This window comes from Austrofundulus limnaeus, unplaced genomic scaffold (genome assembly GCF_001266775.1).
Source record: "Austrofundulus limnaeus strain Quisiro unplaced genomic scaffold, Austrofundulus_limnaeus-1.0 Scaffold89, whole genome shotgun sequence".
In the NCBI taxonomy this organism is placed as follows: domain Eukaryota; kingdom Metazoa; phylum Chordata; class Actinopteri; order Cyprinodontiformes; family Rivulidae; genus Austrofundulus; species Austrofundulus limnaeus.
The window spans coordinates 1,464,586-1,479,460 of record NW_013952491.1 but is presented as its reverse complement, the minus strand read 5'-3'; the positions used below and the strand labels follow the sequence as shown (position 1 = coordinate 1,479,460).

Here is a 14,875-nt window from a genome sequence, read left to right as displayed (position 1 = left end):
CTTCCCCATCTTCCAGAACCCAGACTGTAAATGTAACATTTTCTACATGTAGGTAAAATTAATCACTGCAATAAAATAACTTTGTCTGTTTTTGTCACTTTTACAGTGGATTGCATCAAAATTCATTTTCAAACCAAATGCATTCGATTTCAAATTATGAACATTCAGTTTCAATCTGAGTAATTCAAATTCACTTCCTGCTGGAACAACATTAATCCCGTACCAGACAGCCTTATTGAAAACATTAATGAGCATTTTATCTGTTCTTATATTGGTTTAAATCATAGTGAATATGAAACCTTGGATATTTTCCTCCTTTTTGAATGTTTAGTATTTTGAATTAACGATTTATATTTAGAAACCTTTTATCCAACTAATCTTTCTCTTTAAGCTCGTTGGGCACAAATAATTTCCCAGGTGATTACTAAAATAGTTGTCCTGCTGCTGAACTCATGGAAGATATTCTCATGCTTCGATCAGATCTGTCCACTGGTTCGTGAGATATTTTGCTAACAACACACTGGATGGGTCAAAACTTATGTTCCATATTAAACTAATTCCCTAACAATAAAACTTGTTTCAGAACAGAGAGTTTGCAGTAATAAACTTTGTTTCCTCAGACCCTCAGCCCAGTGACGGTCAGAGAAAACTCTCCTTTAACGGAGAGCTGAACGGTTTACTGGGAACCGGCCTGCTGGGAAGCACCGACCGCTCAGCCATGTCCGAATCTACCAGACCCATCTCCACGGACCTCAGCAGCGTTCAGGAGAGTCAGAGGATGTAAGTAAAACCTACGACTCAGCCACTTTTTAACAGAGCAAGTTGATAAAAACCAGACGGATGCTTTCAGCTGCCTGACCGGGGACGACGGGACCACCTGCATCCCCATCACCTCCAGCAACGTGGAGATCGTGGCGAGTCAGGACTCGAGCATCAACAGCAAGGCCCGAGGCAGCAACAGGGTGGGCAACCAATAACACAGCTTTGTTTTTGTAACGTCAATATTTGTGTAGTTCTAACCGTGAGTTTATTTTTCATCAGGTTAAAATTCAGCCTGTTGCCAAATACGACTGGGAACACAAGTATTATTATGGCAGACTGATAGCTGTGTCCAGCTCCTTCCTGGTTTACGCCATTAAAGGTGAGTCCTGCAGGGAGTGTGTGGGGCGTTCCACGCAGAATCACAGTTTTTTATTTTGCAGTTTAAAACGTTACTCAACAGTTGAGGTGGAAACACTGTTAACCTCTTGAGCAAAACAGCATTTTCTGTTTTATATCTTTTAACTTCTGTTAACTTAAGATCTATAAGTTGAACCTGAACATGTTTGGTATCAATAGAAACCTGAGAATCTTGGCTAAAAGCTCATGGGAACTATTTTTACTTCCACCAAACAGTTCAAATGACAAACAGCTGAATCAGAAAGTTACAAACTGTACAAAATTGAATTGTTGCAAATCTGAAAATATATTACAACTAATATGTAAATATTTTACAACTAATCTGTAAAGGTAAAATTTTGACATTTGTTTTTAAAGCAAGTCAAAACAAATACCAAAATATGTAATAAATTGTGTTGAAAGTTTTTTTTCCCTTGATTTTGAGTGAATATGATCCAACTGAATTCAAACATAATTTCTCATTATTTTATATTTTATATAATATATATGGTGACAAATAAATGTTTGGATAATTTTTCAAAAGAACAAACATTTAATAACAAGTCTTTTAAGGCAGGTAAGAAAAAATAAATAATTTCTGCAATAAAAACTTCAGATTTCTTAACATTTATTAATAAAATCTACATGGTCCATCCTGTGCAGAAAGACAACACACTAAATTATTTCTTTATTAAAACCTCTGTAACTTTGCTTCAGTTAATTTTAGCAGCATGAATCTTTGCACAGGTGATGTCCACAAGTGGGTTTATGGTTTCCGAGAGTTTTTAGCCTGATTCATTATGGTTTTAAATGGGTTATATACTGTATAATGCAAAAATTATTCAGACAGGAGGGAAAAAATAAAAATAAACTATGTTCCATCCTATCTCTAAAACCACAGCAGCTGTTTTAATACCTACACTTCTAATAAAATCTCCTAAGTGTTGCTTTATTTTGATACCAAGATTATTAAAGTAGAGTTTGTAAAAGCTGAGATACTCAGTTACATTTCACCATGGGATTTCGAGCAAAAACATCAAGAACACCTCTTGGGTCTTAAGAGGTTAACCAGTCCTAACTGAAGTGTTTTAATTGAACTATAAAACTTTATGTTCTTTCAGGAGCCAATAACCACGCCATGATCCGGGTCCTAAGTTTAGATTTTAACGAGCGCACCCTGCTGAAGGGATTCAGGGGGGCCGTCACAGATCTGGCTTTCGCCCACCTCGACTCGTCTCTGCTGGGCTGCGTCGACGAGGCGGGAAACCTGATGGTTTGGCAGCTCACTTTCACCGGCAGCAAAATCCTGTATCCTGAAAAACACAAGAACAAATTTAAAGTGCCTGTGACGTCAAATCTTTGTTAAAGATATGAATGCATTTTTAGAAAGAGGACTGTGATAAAATGTTGCAAAAGAAATTTCATGTCGCTGAGATGAACAGTTGTTGAGATATTTGCCTGTGAAGTAACAGGAAGTGATGTCAAAGAGGAATGTCTGAATGGAACAGAGCGTTGCTACAATGCCTAATAACAGACTGTAGAGGAGAATCTGATGTTTCTTAAGATTATTTTGAGTCTCTATCAGAGATAAAGAAGAGTCAGAGTTCAAATAATTTTGTTTCAATAAACAAAGACCAGACAGTTTTCTTTGTGAAAGAGTTCCCCTTTGATGTCACTTCCTGTTTCACTTCAGCTGAGCCAAGTTCAAAACAAAATATGCCAGTTATGGGACAAAATGGGTAAAATCGTGTGTATTATTCCAACTTTCTTAAATTTAAAGACGTTTTCTTTGACTTTTTTGTATGTGGAGAATGTGTATGTCACAGGCACTTAATTAAGTCCCGCCCACTTAAATATCGTGCATTAAAAACGTGAGCATTTGTGTTCCCTGTTCAAAACGCTTGTTGTCCTTAACCCCGCTTCCCCACAGGGATCAGATGGTGGTTCATATCCAGCGACCGGAGGACACGCCGCTGGACTCCCACCGCCGTCTCGTCTGGTGCCCGTTCATCCAGGACGACGGCGAGGAGAACCAGGACGACGCCAGCCAGACTCTGGCCCTGCTGCATGAAGACCGGGTACTCCACACCTGTCAAAACAAACCTTTTATTTAAAAAAAGACATCAGGTTTTCTGTTTTTATTTCACATCAAGATAAAAACGTTTGGTTCCTCTCTGTGGTTTAGGCCGAGGTTTGGGATCTGGAGGTCCTGAGAGCCAACAACAGCAGCTGGCCCGTCGATGCCTCTGAGCTCAAAGAAGGTCTCATCACAGTCAAAGGTCACAGCAAGGTAGGGCAGCAGACAGGTTTGGTTTTGTTCCCGTGGATTCCTCTCGTGTACGATCTGTTCTGTGTCTGTCCTCCAGCGAGTCAGTCAAGGAGCCTTGTCTCCTGATGGGACGGTGTTGGCCACGGCCAGCCATGACGGCTTCATCAAGTTCTGGCAGATCTACATAGAAGGTGGACATGACAAGCCCAGGTGAGCGAGCAGATCTGGACCACCCATCAGAAGGAGCGTTGTTTCTTTTGTCCTGAGTTCTGTTTCCCCTCTGTTGTCCCAGATGTCTTCATGAGCTGCGTCCTCACGGAGGACGGCCCCTGTCCTGCCTCCTGTTCTGTGACAACCACAAGAGACAGGATCCAGAGTCAGTGCAGCTGAGACCTCCAACATTCACCTGTTTTATCCTGCTTGTGTTGTTTTCATCACGTCTGGTTGTTTCTGCTCAGGGTTCCCTTCTGGAGGTTTCTGATAACGGGGGCGGACCAGAACCAGGAGCTGAAGCTGTGGTGCACCGTTTCCTGGAACTGTCTGCAGTCCATCAGGTCTTTGATTCATCACTTTTACTCATTTAGTTAGCTTCTTTAGAAGATCCTGTGTGGACTGTCATTAGGTGACATGTTGATGTTTTTATTCATTAATTAGCTTTAGTTCAGCTGAAGGTCATAAATACACAAAGAAGTCTGTCTGAAAATGAGTTTCTGCAAATGATCAAGTCTTTAAAGTCAGGACAGTTTAAAAAATATAGGTTTTTTTCCAAAATGGTTTTTATTTTTATTCAAGGTTCCTGCAGATCCTTAAAAATTTAAAAAAGGCCTTGAATTCATCAATCCAAAAATAAGGCATTAATTAACCTTAAAATGTCTTAAATCGATCTTTCAGAGTCTTAAAAATGTTAACACAATGTAAGTAGGATGATTGTAATTCATCTCAAATATTAAAATAATTGGTAAAACTTATTTTTTTAATATTTACATGCAGACATTCCCCTTTGACATCATTTCCTGTTATTTCACAGGCAAATATCTCAACAACTGTTCATCTGAACAATGTGACATTCGTTTTGTAATATGTTAATGTTGCCAAAAATGCATCACTTTTCTTACAAACACTTGTCATCACAGGCACTTTAAGGTTTCATCTACAGCAAATTGGGGTTAAGACCCCACTGAGGGTCCTAAAACTCTAAATGTTGGGTCGTTAGAGGGTTTCCTGAAATTAAATTAAGTTTAAAACTGACTGCTAAGAATGTTTCTGCTATGGTTAGATATGGATAAAAACTATTAGCAATATTTGAATACTTCAACCAAAATACTTTGATTCATGAGTTTCTGCTACAGTTTTTAATTATTTATTTATTTATTTTTATTTTGTCTTTTGTGTTCATTATGAAATTGGTCTTAAATTTAATTTCACTTGGCATTAAAAAGTCTTAAAAACTCACAAATTTAATTTGCCTTAAACTGCAGGAACCCTGTTATTATTTATAACAAAACAGTTTATAAAGCATATTTGACTGTACTGTACTGTACTGTATTTGACAGTACTTGGTGTAATATACAATTTAAACAGAAAGAAAACAAAGTAAAAAAACTAAATACATAAAGAATAAAATAAAAAACAAAACAGACAAGTGCCCTTACAGTCGCTGTAAATTTGAGCAGTTCAAAGTCCCGTTTCTTCTGTCTCCATCTTTTTAATAAATGAAATGAAGGGCCTCCGAATTGTTTCGAATTTCTCCATTTTGCCTTCAAATGATTCAGCGATCAGGCATTAATTCATTATATTTTGACAAAATACAATTTTTGCACACGTTTAAATCAAAACTATCTGAAGGCGTGTGTTGATCGAAAAATGTAGTTTTTGCTCTAAAAGAGGTTTTGTGCTGAAATACCTGAGAGGTTCTGATAGATCCTCACACAAAGGTTCTAAAAACGTTTTGTTTTGTTTCCTTAGGTTCTGTCCTGATCCGTTGACCTCGTCGATTCTGCCGAGCCTCAAGGCCAGTTTGGATCTTTCTGCTGAGTATCTGATTCTGACAGACGTGCAGAGGAAGGTGGGCCCGGCGCTCGGCTCTTTGTTTGTTTTTCTTGATGTTTGTGTCTCTGACTCGTCGTCGTCTGCCAGGTTCTGTACGTGATGGAGCTGCGGCAGGACCTGGAGAAGGGAAAGGCGAGCTTCACGGCGGTGTCGGAGTTCCTGCTCACCCACCCCGTGCTCAGCTTCGGGGTCCGGGACGTCACCCACACCCGCCTGCGGCACACCGAGGTCCTCCCTGCGGAGGAGGACACTGAGAGCATGTCAGCAGGTGCTCGCAGAAACCCACCAGTTGTCTTGGTCGTGTAGTGGGAGGGGCTAGAACGTTTTAACAATCGGACTGGGACAAAACTTCCAAAGGGAGGCGTCCTGATCAGATGCCTGAAAAAATTTATTGTTCAGTTGAGGTGAATTGGGATGTACAAGGAGTTTAGGTGCAGAAAGAGTCAAATGTGTTTTTAATTCAGATTGTAAATTAAATTAAATTAAATTGTGTGTTTTGTCCTCCAGAGGGTGCCCAAGGACCTGCAGAGTCCAAATCTGGGATCCAGATTAAACTCTACTGTGTTCACACCAAGTAAGTGTTCTTATCTGTTAGCAGAAGCTCATGTGGACGTAAAAGGACCAGAACTCTTTAGACCAGAGGTCTTCGCTGGTCCTCATGACCCCCTGCATGCTTTAGATCAGGGGTGAGCTATCCTGGTCCTCGAGGGCCGCAGCCCTACAGGTTTTATGCTTTTCCTGCTCCAACACACCTGATTCAGACATTGAATTACCAAGTTCTGCAGTATGGAGGACCGACACTGACATAACTAGAAAAAAAAGCAGAAATATATAAATGGACCAGCAAATAAATTCAATTAAAAATGCGCCAATTAAATTCAAAAAGGAGAGCTTTATCTCAGGTTTTATAATTTAATTGACCTTCATATTTATTTTTCCAACTTAGTCCCAACTAATAATATATTTTTGCACATAATTTACATTTTACAGGGTTTTTTTTTGTAAAAATGTATTATTTTTTGGAACCACGTTGGAAAAATAAATATGAAGGTCAATTAAATTATAAAACGTGAGGTAAAGCTCTCCTTTTTTAATTTAAATGGTGCATTTTTAATTGTATTTATTTATTTATTTAGCTGTCTGTATAAATATATACATACACACACACACACACTTTATATAAATTCTCCTTTTTGAATTATATTGGCACACTTTAAGTGTATTTATTTATTTATTAATCAATTTATATATTCCACTTTTATTTTTAATTATGTCAGTTTCGGTCCTCCGTACTGCAGAAGCCTGATAATCACCCATTTATTCAAATCAGGTGTGTCTGAGCAGAGAGAAAATAAAACATGCAGGGCTGCTGCCCTCGAGGGCCAGGATTGGCCACCCCTGCTTTAGATGTTTCCCTGCTTCAAAGAATTAAATCATCCAATCAGAGTGTCTTCAAACGTGTGAAACATGCAGGACAGTGGGTCAGGAGGACCAGTGGAGACCTCTGGTGTAGAAGAAGAAAACAGAAAGCAGGAGATGCTAACGTTAGCGCAGTAAGCTATAGGCTGGATTATTTCTGATTGCTTCATTTCTCTGCTGTATTTTTATTTTATTTACATCATTTCCTTTTTTCCTGTTCAGCCAACTCAGATGGTTTTGAATCTTTTAACAGCGGCTGGAGAAAATCTGGGTTTGATTTGTTTTTATTTTGGGTTGATTTTAAATTTGTGACCAGTTCTGCTAAAACGAGTCACAATGAAGAATTTCTTTTATTTCCACACTGGTTTTATTGTTTTCAGACTCTTCATCTCAGAAGTTTCATAATGACGTTTAACTTTATTTAAATTTGATAATTTGACACCTGAGCTGACGTCAAGCTAGTGAGCGCCGTTTTGTTTTTATTGGTCTGAAATGATGTCATCAGATTCCAACTTTAGATTTAAAAAGAACAAGCTTCCCAACAACACTGAATATTATACGAAAGGATTTCCCTGTGTGACTGCAGCCGACAGGGAAAAAATGATGAATCTCAAGGAAATGGATTATTTCTGAAGAAAACTGTGACTAAAAAATAAATGTTATTTTAGTTTCTGGTCTTTACAGACTCATTTTAATGCAAACCATCAGTATGTTTGTATTTTTGCGCCGCAGCTCGTTCACGGCTCACAGTTTGTTCCTTCATGTGTTTTCAGGAGTTTGCAGGACGTCCAGATCTGGTTTCAGCCCAACTTTGCTTCCAACTCGTCTGGATTTCTTCCCCACTCTGATTCCCAGGAGGCTTTGGGTGAGTTGAGAGTTTCAGATTGAAACAAACCGTAGTCGATGTTTCAGCTGCAGTTTTCCTGTTTTTATTTATTTGTGACTTTGTGTTTTTTTTCAGAAACTTTAAACCTGGAAGTGAAAAATATAAGAATCTGCTGTTTCTTTTCCTCCCATGCTTTAGGTTTTATTTCCGATGATCTCATTTTTTGTGTTTTTCAGCTTCGTTTTCAGATCTTCTCACAGACCAGAGCTCCGATAAGGAATCTGGAAGTGGCTCGCAGACGGACCTCAGAAAAATCCCACCGCTTCCCGCCCCCTCAGACTTCCTGTCCAACTCGGCGGCCGGCGGCGGAGCCATGCCCAAGCTGATGACTCCAGACGCCTTCATGACACCGAGCACTTCGGTACCGAATGTTTTTACATGAAGGAAGAGAGGGAAAACTGAAAACAAACACTCCACTTTTTACTAATTTATTTATTTTTGGTCCAGGTCCCGGCGTCTCCCGGCAGCAGCGCCAGCAGCCTGACCATCGTGACCGCCATCAGCAGCAACTCTGACAGGTCAGACCTTCTAACAGCTTGTAGCTTGGAGACCAGTCGGTGACATATCGTGAGAAAATTGAAATTTTCTCAGTCATACTGACCTACTTAAAAAAGAAAAAGGAGAAAAAACAGCTTATTTTTGCATTGTTGGGCGTGCACATTATTTTGTTGCTGCTTTATTAGTTTAAAATGCTGGACTTCACTTTATAATGAAGGCAGGAACATTTCAAACAGTTCTTTTGAGTAAATATTAGTAACATCATTGTTTTTGTTCGATGTGCAGAGCGATGGATGACGTCAGTCAGAGTCCCAGCAGAGGAGATAACAGCAGCAGCAGTTTGGGACACTCGGCCTCCACCAGCAGCCCCAGATCTGCTGGAGTTCTGCTGCCCGGACTGGAGAACCTGGCGGTAAGGTCCGACGCCGACTTCATCAGTGTGGTTCAGGTCTATTCATCTGGTGGCCCGCCAATTGGTTCATTCATCTCTTAAGTCCAAACCCCGTTTTCTACTTTAATTACTATAAGCTGCGTTCCCACGGGTCCTTGAAATCCTTGAAAGTTTGTGAATTTGAAAAAAATTATTTCAAGGCCCTGGAAAGTTTGTGAAAACAGTCAAAAATTACACTTGTCCTTGAAAGTCCTTGAATGTTTTTGGGATTGAAATTCTCTATTTGCACGACTGATTTTCATCATCGTTTAAATAAATAAATTATAAAATTTAATTAATAAAAACTTACATTTGTTGCGGTGGATAACTCAGGATTACGATAAACTGACGTCATTGATTCTGACTCAACTTCTGTGTTCAGTTTTTCATTGAATTTGTATGATATTAAACCTGTTTATTGGTAACATTCTGCAGTAGGTAATTGTCGTTGCGCGTGGTTCTTTAATTTGAGGAAATTGGTACTGGAAAGTCCTTGAAAGGTCCTTAAATTTGATGTTGACCAAGGTGTGGGAACCCTGACTATAAGTTCTTTTAGTTAAACATAAACTGTGTTTCCATCGACCATGAAAATGAACAAATTATAAATTCGAAAATAAATTTGCTCAATGGAAACATGTCAATTTTGAAAAGAAAACTTACCTTTTTCAACAAAATGTTTTTGCACTAGGATGAGGTGGTTTTTCAGCCGTATCGGGTGTGTTTCACAGAACTGCAATGGAAACACCTTTTTTTCACATCACGGGAGTCACGTGATCAACAACCGGATCTTTCTAATGGTGAAAAAGACGACGATGAAGACAACAGGAAGTAGAAGCAGTAGTAAAATCAGGGGTGGGCAGTCCTGGTCCTGGAGGGCCGCAGCCCTGCATGTTTTACTTGCTTCTCTGCTCCAACACACCTGATTTGAATGAACGAATGATTATCAGGCTTCTTTCAGTACGGAGGACCGAAACTGACATAATTAGAAATAAAAGCAGAATTATATAAATGAACCACTGAATAAATACATTTGAAATGCACCAATTAAAATAACAAAGGAGAACTTTATCTCATGTTTTTTGTTTGAAATGACTTTAATATTTATTTTTTCAGTTTAGTATAAATTAGTCTATATATTTTAACACATAATTTAAATTTGAATGTTTTTTAAAATACGTATTTTTTTTGTTTTTCCTTTTACTTCTACATGCATTTTGTGTCTCTTAAATGTTTATACTTAATTATTTTTATATTTTTCCCACAAGGCTTTTTTATTTCTATGTGTTGCAGGCGTGTGCTGCCTCAGTTTAGCTTAAAGTTTAGTTTAAAAGGCAAGGAGAAAAACTTACCCGTGCCTTTGTTTTTAACTAAACTTTACGCTAAACTGAGGCAGCACACGCCTGCAACACATCGAAACAAAAAAGACTTGTGGGACAAAACTATAAAAATATTTCAATTTAAACATCCATCCATCCATCCATTTTCTGTACACGCTTCTTCCTTTTCAGGGTCTTTAAGAGACAAATGTACGTACAAGTAAAAGGGAAAACTGAAAAATATATATTTTAAAAAACAGTCAAATTTGAATTGTTAAAAAAATATCAATTAAATGAGAATTAAATTACAAAACATGAGGTGAAGTTCTTTTTTAATTGAATTAGTGCATTTTAAGTGTATTTATTTATTTAGTGGTTCATTTATATATTTCTGCTTTTATTTATAATTATGTCAGTGTCGGTCCTCCATACTGCAGAACTTAGAAGGTTAATCAACGTCTGAATCAGGCGTGTTGGAGCCAGGAAAAACATAAAACATTTAGGGCTGCGGCCCTCCAGGACCAGGATTGCCCACCCCTGAGTAAAATCAGCAAAGCTGTAAAAGAAAATATTCAACTTATTGACTACAATTTCCCAAAAACACAGCATACGTAGCCGCTCCCAAGTAGGGACTTTTCTCTGGAAAGCCTCGATAAAAGACGCCGACGTCTCCTCTGATGATGAGCGCTAGTGTCGTGGTAGCAACATGCTATGTGTTTACATCCATCGCTGCCATGTTTGTAATGACTTATCATGAGAACAAACGTATTCACGTGACTTTAATAACATTTATTACTTAATGGAAACACAGCATTAGTGAAACTGTTTTTTTTTCAATATCAACAGAATATCAACAAAGTTTTGCGCACATTTGTAATGGAAACACAGCTAATGACATGTTTGGTGTCTACAGAAACGTTAGAATCTTGGCTACAAGCTGGTACAAACCATTTCTATGAATATATAAGTAGGGATGGGTACCTCGGGTCAGACGTGTTCGGACTGTCGGGAAGCTCCTCTGTTGTTTTCCTCTGTCGGTCTCTGTTTAATGGTGGATGAAATAAAGAAAGTGGTGGTACTTTATTTACTTTGAGCAAGTGAAAGTCGTGTTCACAACATAATTAATCCACCAGATAATTCAGAGGCGGTCTGTTCAGCGAGTTTAGGAGCTGTGAGGCTTTCAAGCTACGTTCAGACTGAACTCTGTTTACTGAACCAGCTGCTGATGATGTCATCATGCTCTTACACGATGCTGCGTTCAGGTGGAGCATGGAAAACTCACCACTCTTACGCCAAACTGGTCGCAATGATGCGTTTAGGTATCGAAACACGGAACCGTTTGATGTTACGTGAATAGGTACTCGGTAGTACCAACAGAATTCGGTCAGTACTTATAAAAGTATTGAATTTGGTACCCATCCTTATATATAAGACAGTTTAAACTACAAGCAGTTGAAGGTAAAACTATGAAAGTGAAAAGAAAATTAGTTTAAAAGTTGTCAAGTCAGAGATGTTAAAATATTGTTTGTGGTAAATAGGAGGCAGAATTTGTTCTTTTTGTTTTTGTTGTTGTTTTACTATCACTACTTTTATTACATAGGGTTTTGTATGTGCATTTATGATTAAATGCAGTAAAATAAACTATATAAAAGGTAACAGACCTGTGTAATACTTAATACTAATAATACTAATACAGTAGTAATACTAATACAGAAGGACTTTAACTGCTGGATGTTCAGCTCTCAGCTGTTGGTCTGCAGTAACTCTGGTCCCAGGCAGTTTATTTGAACAGTTCTGCTCTAGATGATAAATAATTATTCTTGGTTTTCAGGTGTTGGGGTCTCCTACCAGTCCCCTGGCCCTCGACAGCCCTCAGGTCCTGGATTCTCCCCTCCTGCCCCTCATGGCGTCTCCAACCAGAGCGCGCTCCCCTGACGTCATCTCCTCGGCCTCCACGGCTCTGTCCCAGGACATGCCGGAGATCGCCTCGCAGACCCTGCAGCTCCAGAGGGGCCACGGGTCCGGACTGGAGGCCTTACCCCTCTCCGCCCTTCAGACGGACAGCATGGCCTCGGCCGCCTCCGCTCTGCACCTGCTGACCTCACCGCGCGCTGCTGGCAACAACAGGTGAGCTTCCCTTACCTGGTGTTTTACCGGCACCTGTGTCAGGTTGTTTTTAAACGCAGATTTCCTCTCAGCTTGTTGCCTCTTGAACTCGGGGGCGGAGACGTGGGGGCGAGCGCGGCGGCCGACCCCGAGCCCAGGCTCAGCAACCAGCCGTCCCTGCTGGAGAACGCTCTGTCTCAGGAAAACCCCGGAGTGGGCGGGTCCTCAGACATCAGCCTCACGCCGTGGCCGGCTGCCCCCGACATCACCAGAGAGACCAGGAACAGCCTGAGGGACAACGGCCTGGAGGACTGGTCCGTACTCTGTCTGAAAACAGACTCAGACTTATTTATTATTGTTTGTTGTGATTTACTCATTTGTGTTTCAGCTCGAGGGAGGAGCCCCAGGAGAGACACCTGAGCCCACCTTTCCATCGCCGCTCCTATCACCTCCCGCAGAACGACAGTCGAGACGCCGCCGCCGAGCAGAGGTATGAAAATAAAACCCTGGGCGCAGCCTTACGTTAAAAACACGACTCGATTCAGACGCAGCGGAGCTCCGATCTGATCGACCTTCAACAGAAAGGTCAAAGGTCAGAGTGACCCTTTGCACGTGACGTCACCCCAAAAGACCGCCCACTTCGCCGTGACGGACATCAGAAACGATCTCTGTTAGCGTTAACTCCTGTACAGCGAGTCAAAACAAACACGTTTGTTGGACAGTGGGTCCTCACAATAAACTAAAACAAACACACACACTCTCTCAGACACACAATCCTCCAACCAAAACGTCTGTATTAGTCACATGATCAGACCGGGGAGCAGCTTGGGAGAGTCAGAGCCTGTAGGATGTGAATAAATAAAAAAATAAATACAGTTAAATAAAAAGCTCAAACAGTTTTTTGAGGATCAAGATGCAGCTAACGTCCGAAGTGGTTGATGTGTGACACAACGCTACTGTTTAGCTGTTTTACTGGTTAGCTTGTTAAATACAGCTGTCCATGAGCCCGACTAGCTCTGCTACTTCCACAAATTAGCTGAACTTCAACAAGTAGGCTACAAGCCACGGCAAAAACCAACAGAAAAACAGTCGCAGTCATTCTGTTAAATACACACTCCCTCACTTCTGACGTCCGTCATGGTGTTCCCACGTGAGACGTAGGTGCAAAGGATCGACAGAGAAACGATACTTCCTGGAGGCGTGGCCTCTGTTGAAGGTTAAAATGATTGGATTGGTTGGCTGCGACATATGTCGCTGTAAAGGAGGCTAAGCTAAGAAGCTAACTGGAAATCTCGAGCGCTGTAAAGAACCCTACTGAGATAGACAGGACATATTTCAGTGGTCTGTCTGTGTTCAGGGTTGACAGTTAACTGTTCTTGTTAAATTATTTAATATTTTGTGTGTTTGATGGTAAGTTTCTGTGTTCCTCTCAGCGACCCCGACGATGAGATCTCCAGCCTGGCCTCCTCTGGGAACTGCGGCTCCCGCTCCTCTCACAGGATCCAGGTCAAAGAGTGGAAGACGTCGCCTCGAGGCTCGCCCAAACTGAAGAGGAAGATGAAGAAAGACGACAGGCGGGTGTTTCTTTCAGCGCTCCGATCGAAGTTTCAGATTAGAATTAACAAAAAAAACATCTGATTATATGAAATCTCACAGTGCTGTCATTAATACTTCACATATGTTGGAGTAATTAGTTTATTTTTACCATCCTGCAGTGAGTTTTCTCAGCCCCGACACATGGATCCTGCACAGGTAAGATACTTACAGATCTGAAACTGTTTCCATATTTACCTCAATCATTGTTTTCTCAAAAATATGTTTAATTTTCTGCATTTCTAAAATAAAAACAAAGCATTTAGGAGTTATACTGGAACCAACATTATTATTACCTCAAATTAATTCACATTAAACTGAAAAAATGAGTTTGAGCCGTTTTTAAATCCTTTACTGCTGATTCAGTTCAACACAGAAACTCAGGACGAGCTGCTGATGCTGCTGCGGGCCCAGCAGAGGGAGCTGTCCGAGATGTCGGCGCTGATGGAGACCATGCCCGGTACCATCATGGCTCAGGTGGAGCACCTGCTGCTGAAGCACCAGGACCAGGAGCGTATCCTTTCGTCTCTAAACCTTGTGTTTTTGTCACGCCTGCACGTTTCGACGCTCTCTCCCGAGGCCTTGACTCGTGTCGACCCTCAGACCGCAGACTGGACCGAGTTCTGGCAGAGAGTCAGAACCATCAGCAGCGGCTTCAGGAGCAGCTGGGCCAGCAGCTGGGCCACGCCCTCAGCTCGGCGCTGAGCAGCAGGATGGACAAGGTGCTGCGAGAGGAGCTGAAGAAAACCGTCCCTCCAAGTAAGAAAACGAGAAAAATCTGAGTGTGTGTTAGTAAAATATTCTTTGAATGATACTATTACTTTTTGTAACTTTATACAGTTTTAAAACCTTTAATTTTATCCACATAATTATTCCCGTCAGAGATTGTTTCAGTTCCTTCAAAAACTTGTTTCTTTTTGGAAAAAAAAAACATTTTTGTCTTATTTTACTACATTTAGCTTTTGTCCTGCTACTTTTAGCTCCCAGCTACATTAGCTATATTTAGTTTCTCGGTTTAAAACGTTAAGCTAGCCTTTGCTACTTTTAGTTTTTAGTTTGCCTTTTGCTATTTTTTAGGGCTGTCAAATGATTAAAATTTTTAATCTATTAATTCCAAGGTAGCTGTGAATTAATCACAATTAATCTTAAAC

General features: G+C 40.4%; 1 protein-coding gene across 1 annotated transcript in view; it reads left to right on the top strand.

Moving 5' to 3' along the window:
- Positions 1-14,875, top strand: part of edc4 (enhancer of mRNA decapping 4) — a 28,442-nt gene that overhangs the window by 1,441 nt on the left and 12,126 nt on the right. The window contains exons 2-24 of the mRNA XM_014012197.1: positions 621-780; positions 851-962; positions 1,042-1,141; positions 2,280-2,466; positions 3,089-3,236; positions 3,344-3,448; positions 3,525-3,637; positions 3,720-3,803; positions 3,886-3,981; positions 5,393-5,492; positions 5,564-5,744; positions 5,984-6,050; positions 7,669-7,760; positions 7,958-8,142; positions 8,229-8,299; positions 8,565-8,691; positions 11,857-12,152; positions 12,224-12,445; positions 12,520-12,621; positions 13,565-13,705; positions 13,847-13,883; positions 14,091-14,238; positions 14,328-14,483. Coding sequence (XP_013867651.1) covers positions 621-780; positions 851-962; positions 1,042-1,141; positions 2,280-2,466; positions 3,089-3,236; positions 3,344-3,448; positions 3,525-3,637; positions 3,720-3,803; positions 3,886-3,981; positions 5,393-5,492; positions 5,564-5,744; positions 5,984-6,050; positions 7,669-7,760; positions 7,958-8,142; positions 8,229-8,299; positions 8,565-8,691; positions 11,857-12,152; positions 12,224-12,445; positions 12,520-12,621; positions 13,565-13,705; positions 13,847-13,883; positions 14,091-14,238; positions 14,328-14,483 — 3,030 coding nt within the window. The remainder of the gene's footprint in view (positions 1-620; positions 781-850; positions 963-1,041; positions 1,142-2,279; positions 2,467-3,088; positions 3,237-3,343; positions 3,449-3,524; positions 3,638-3,719; positions 3,804-3,885; positions 3,982-5,392; positions 5,493-5,563; positions 5,745-5,983; positions 6,051-7,668; positions 7,761-7,957; positions 8,143-8,228; positions 8,300-8,564; positions 8,692-11,856; positions 12,153-12,223; positions 12,446-12,519; positions 12,622-13,564; positions 13,706-13,846; positions 13,884-14,090; positions 14,239-14,327; positions 14,484-14,875) is intronic.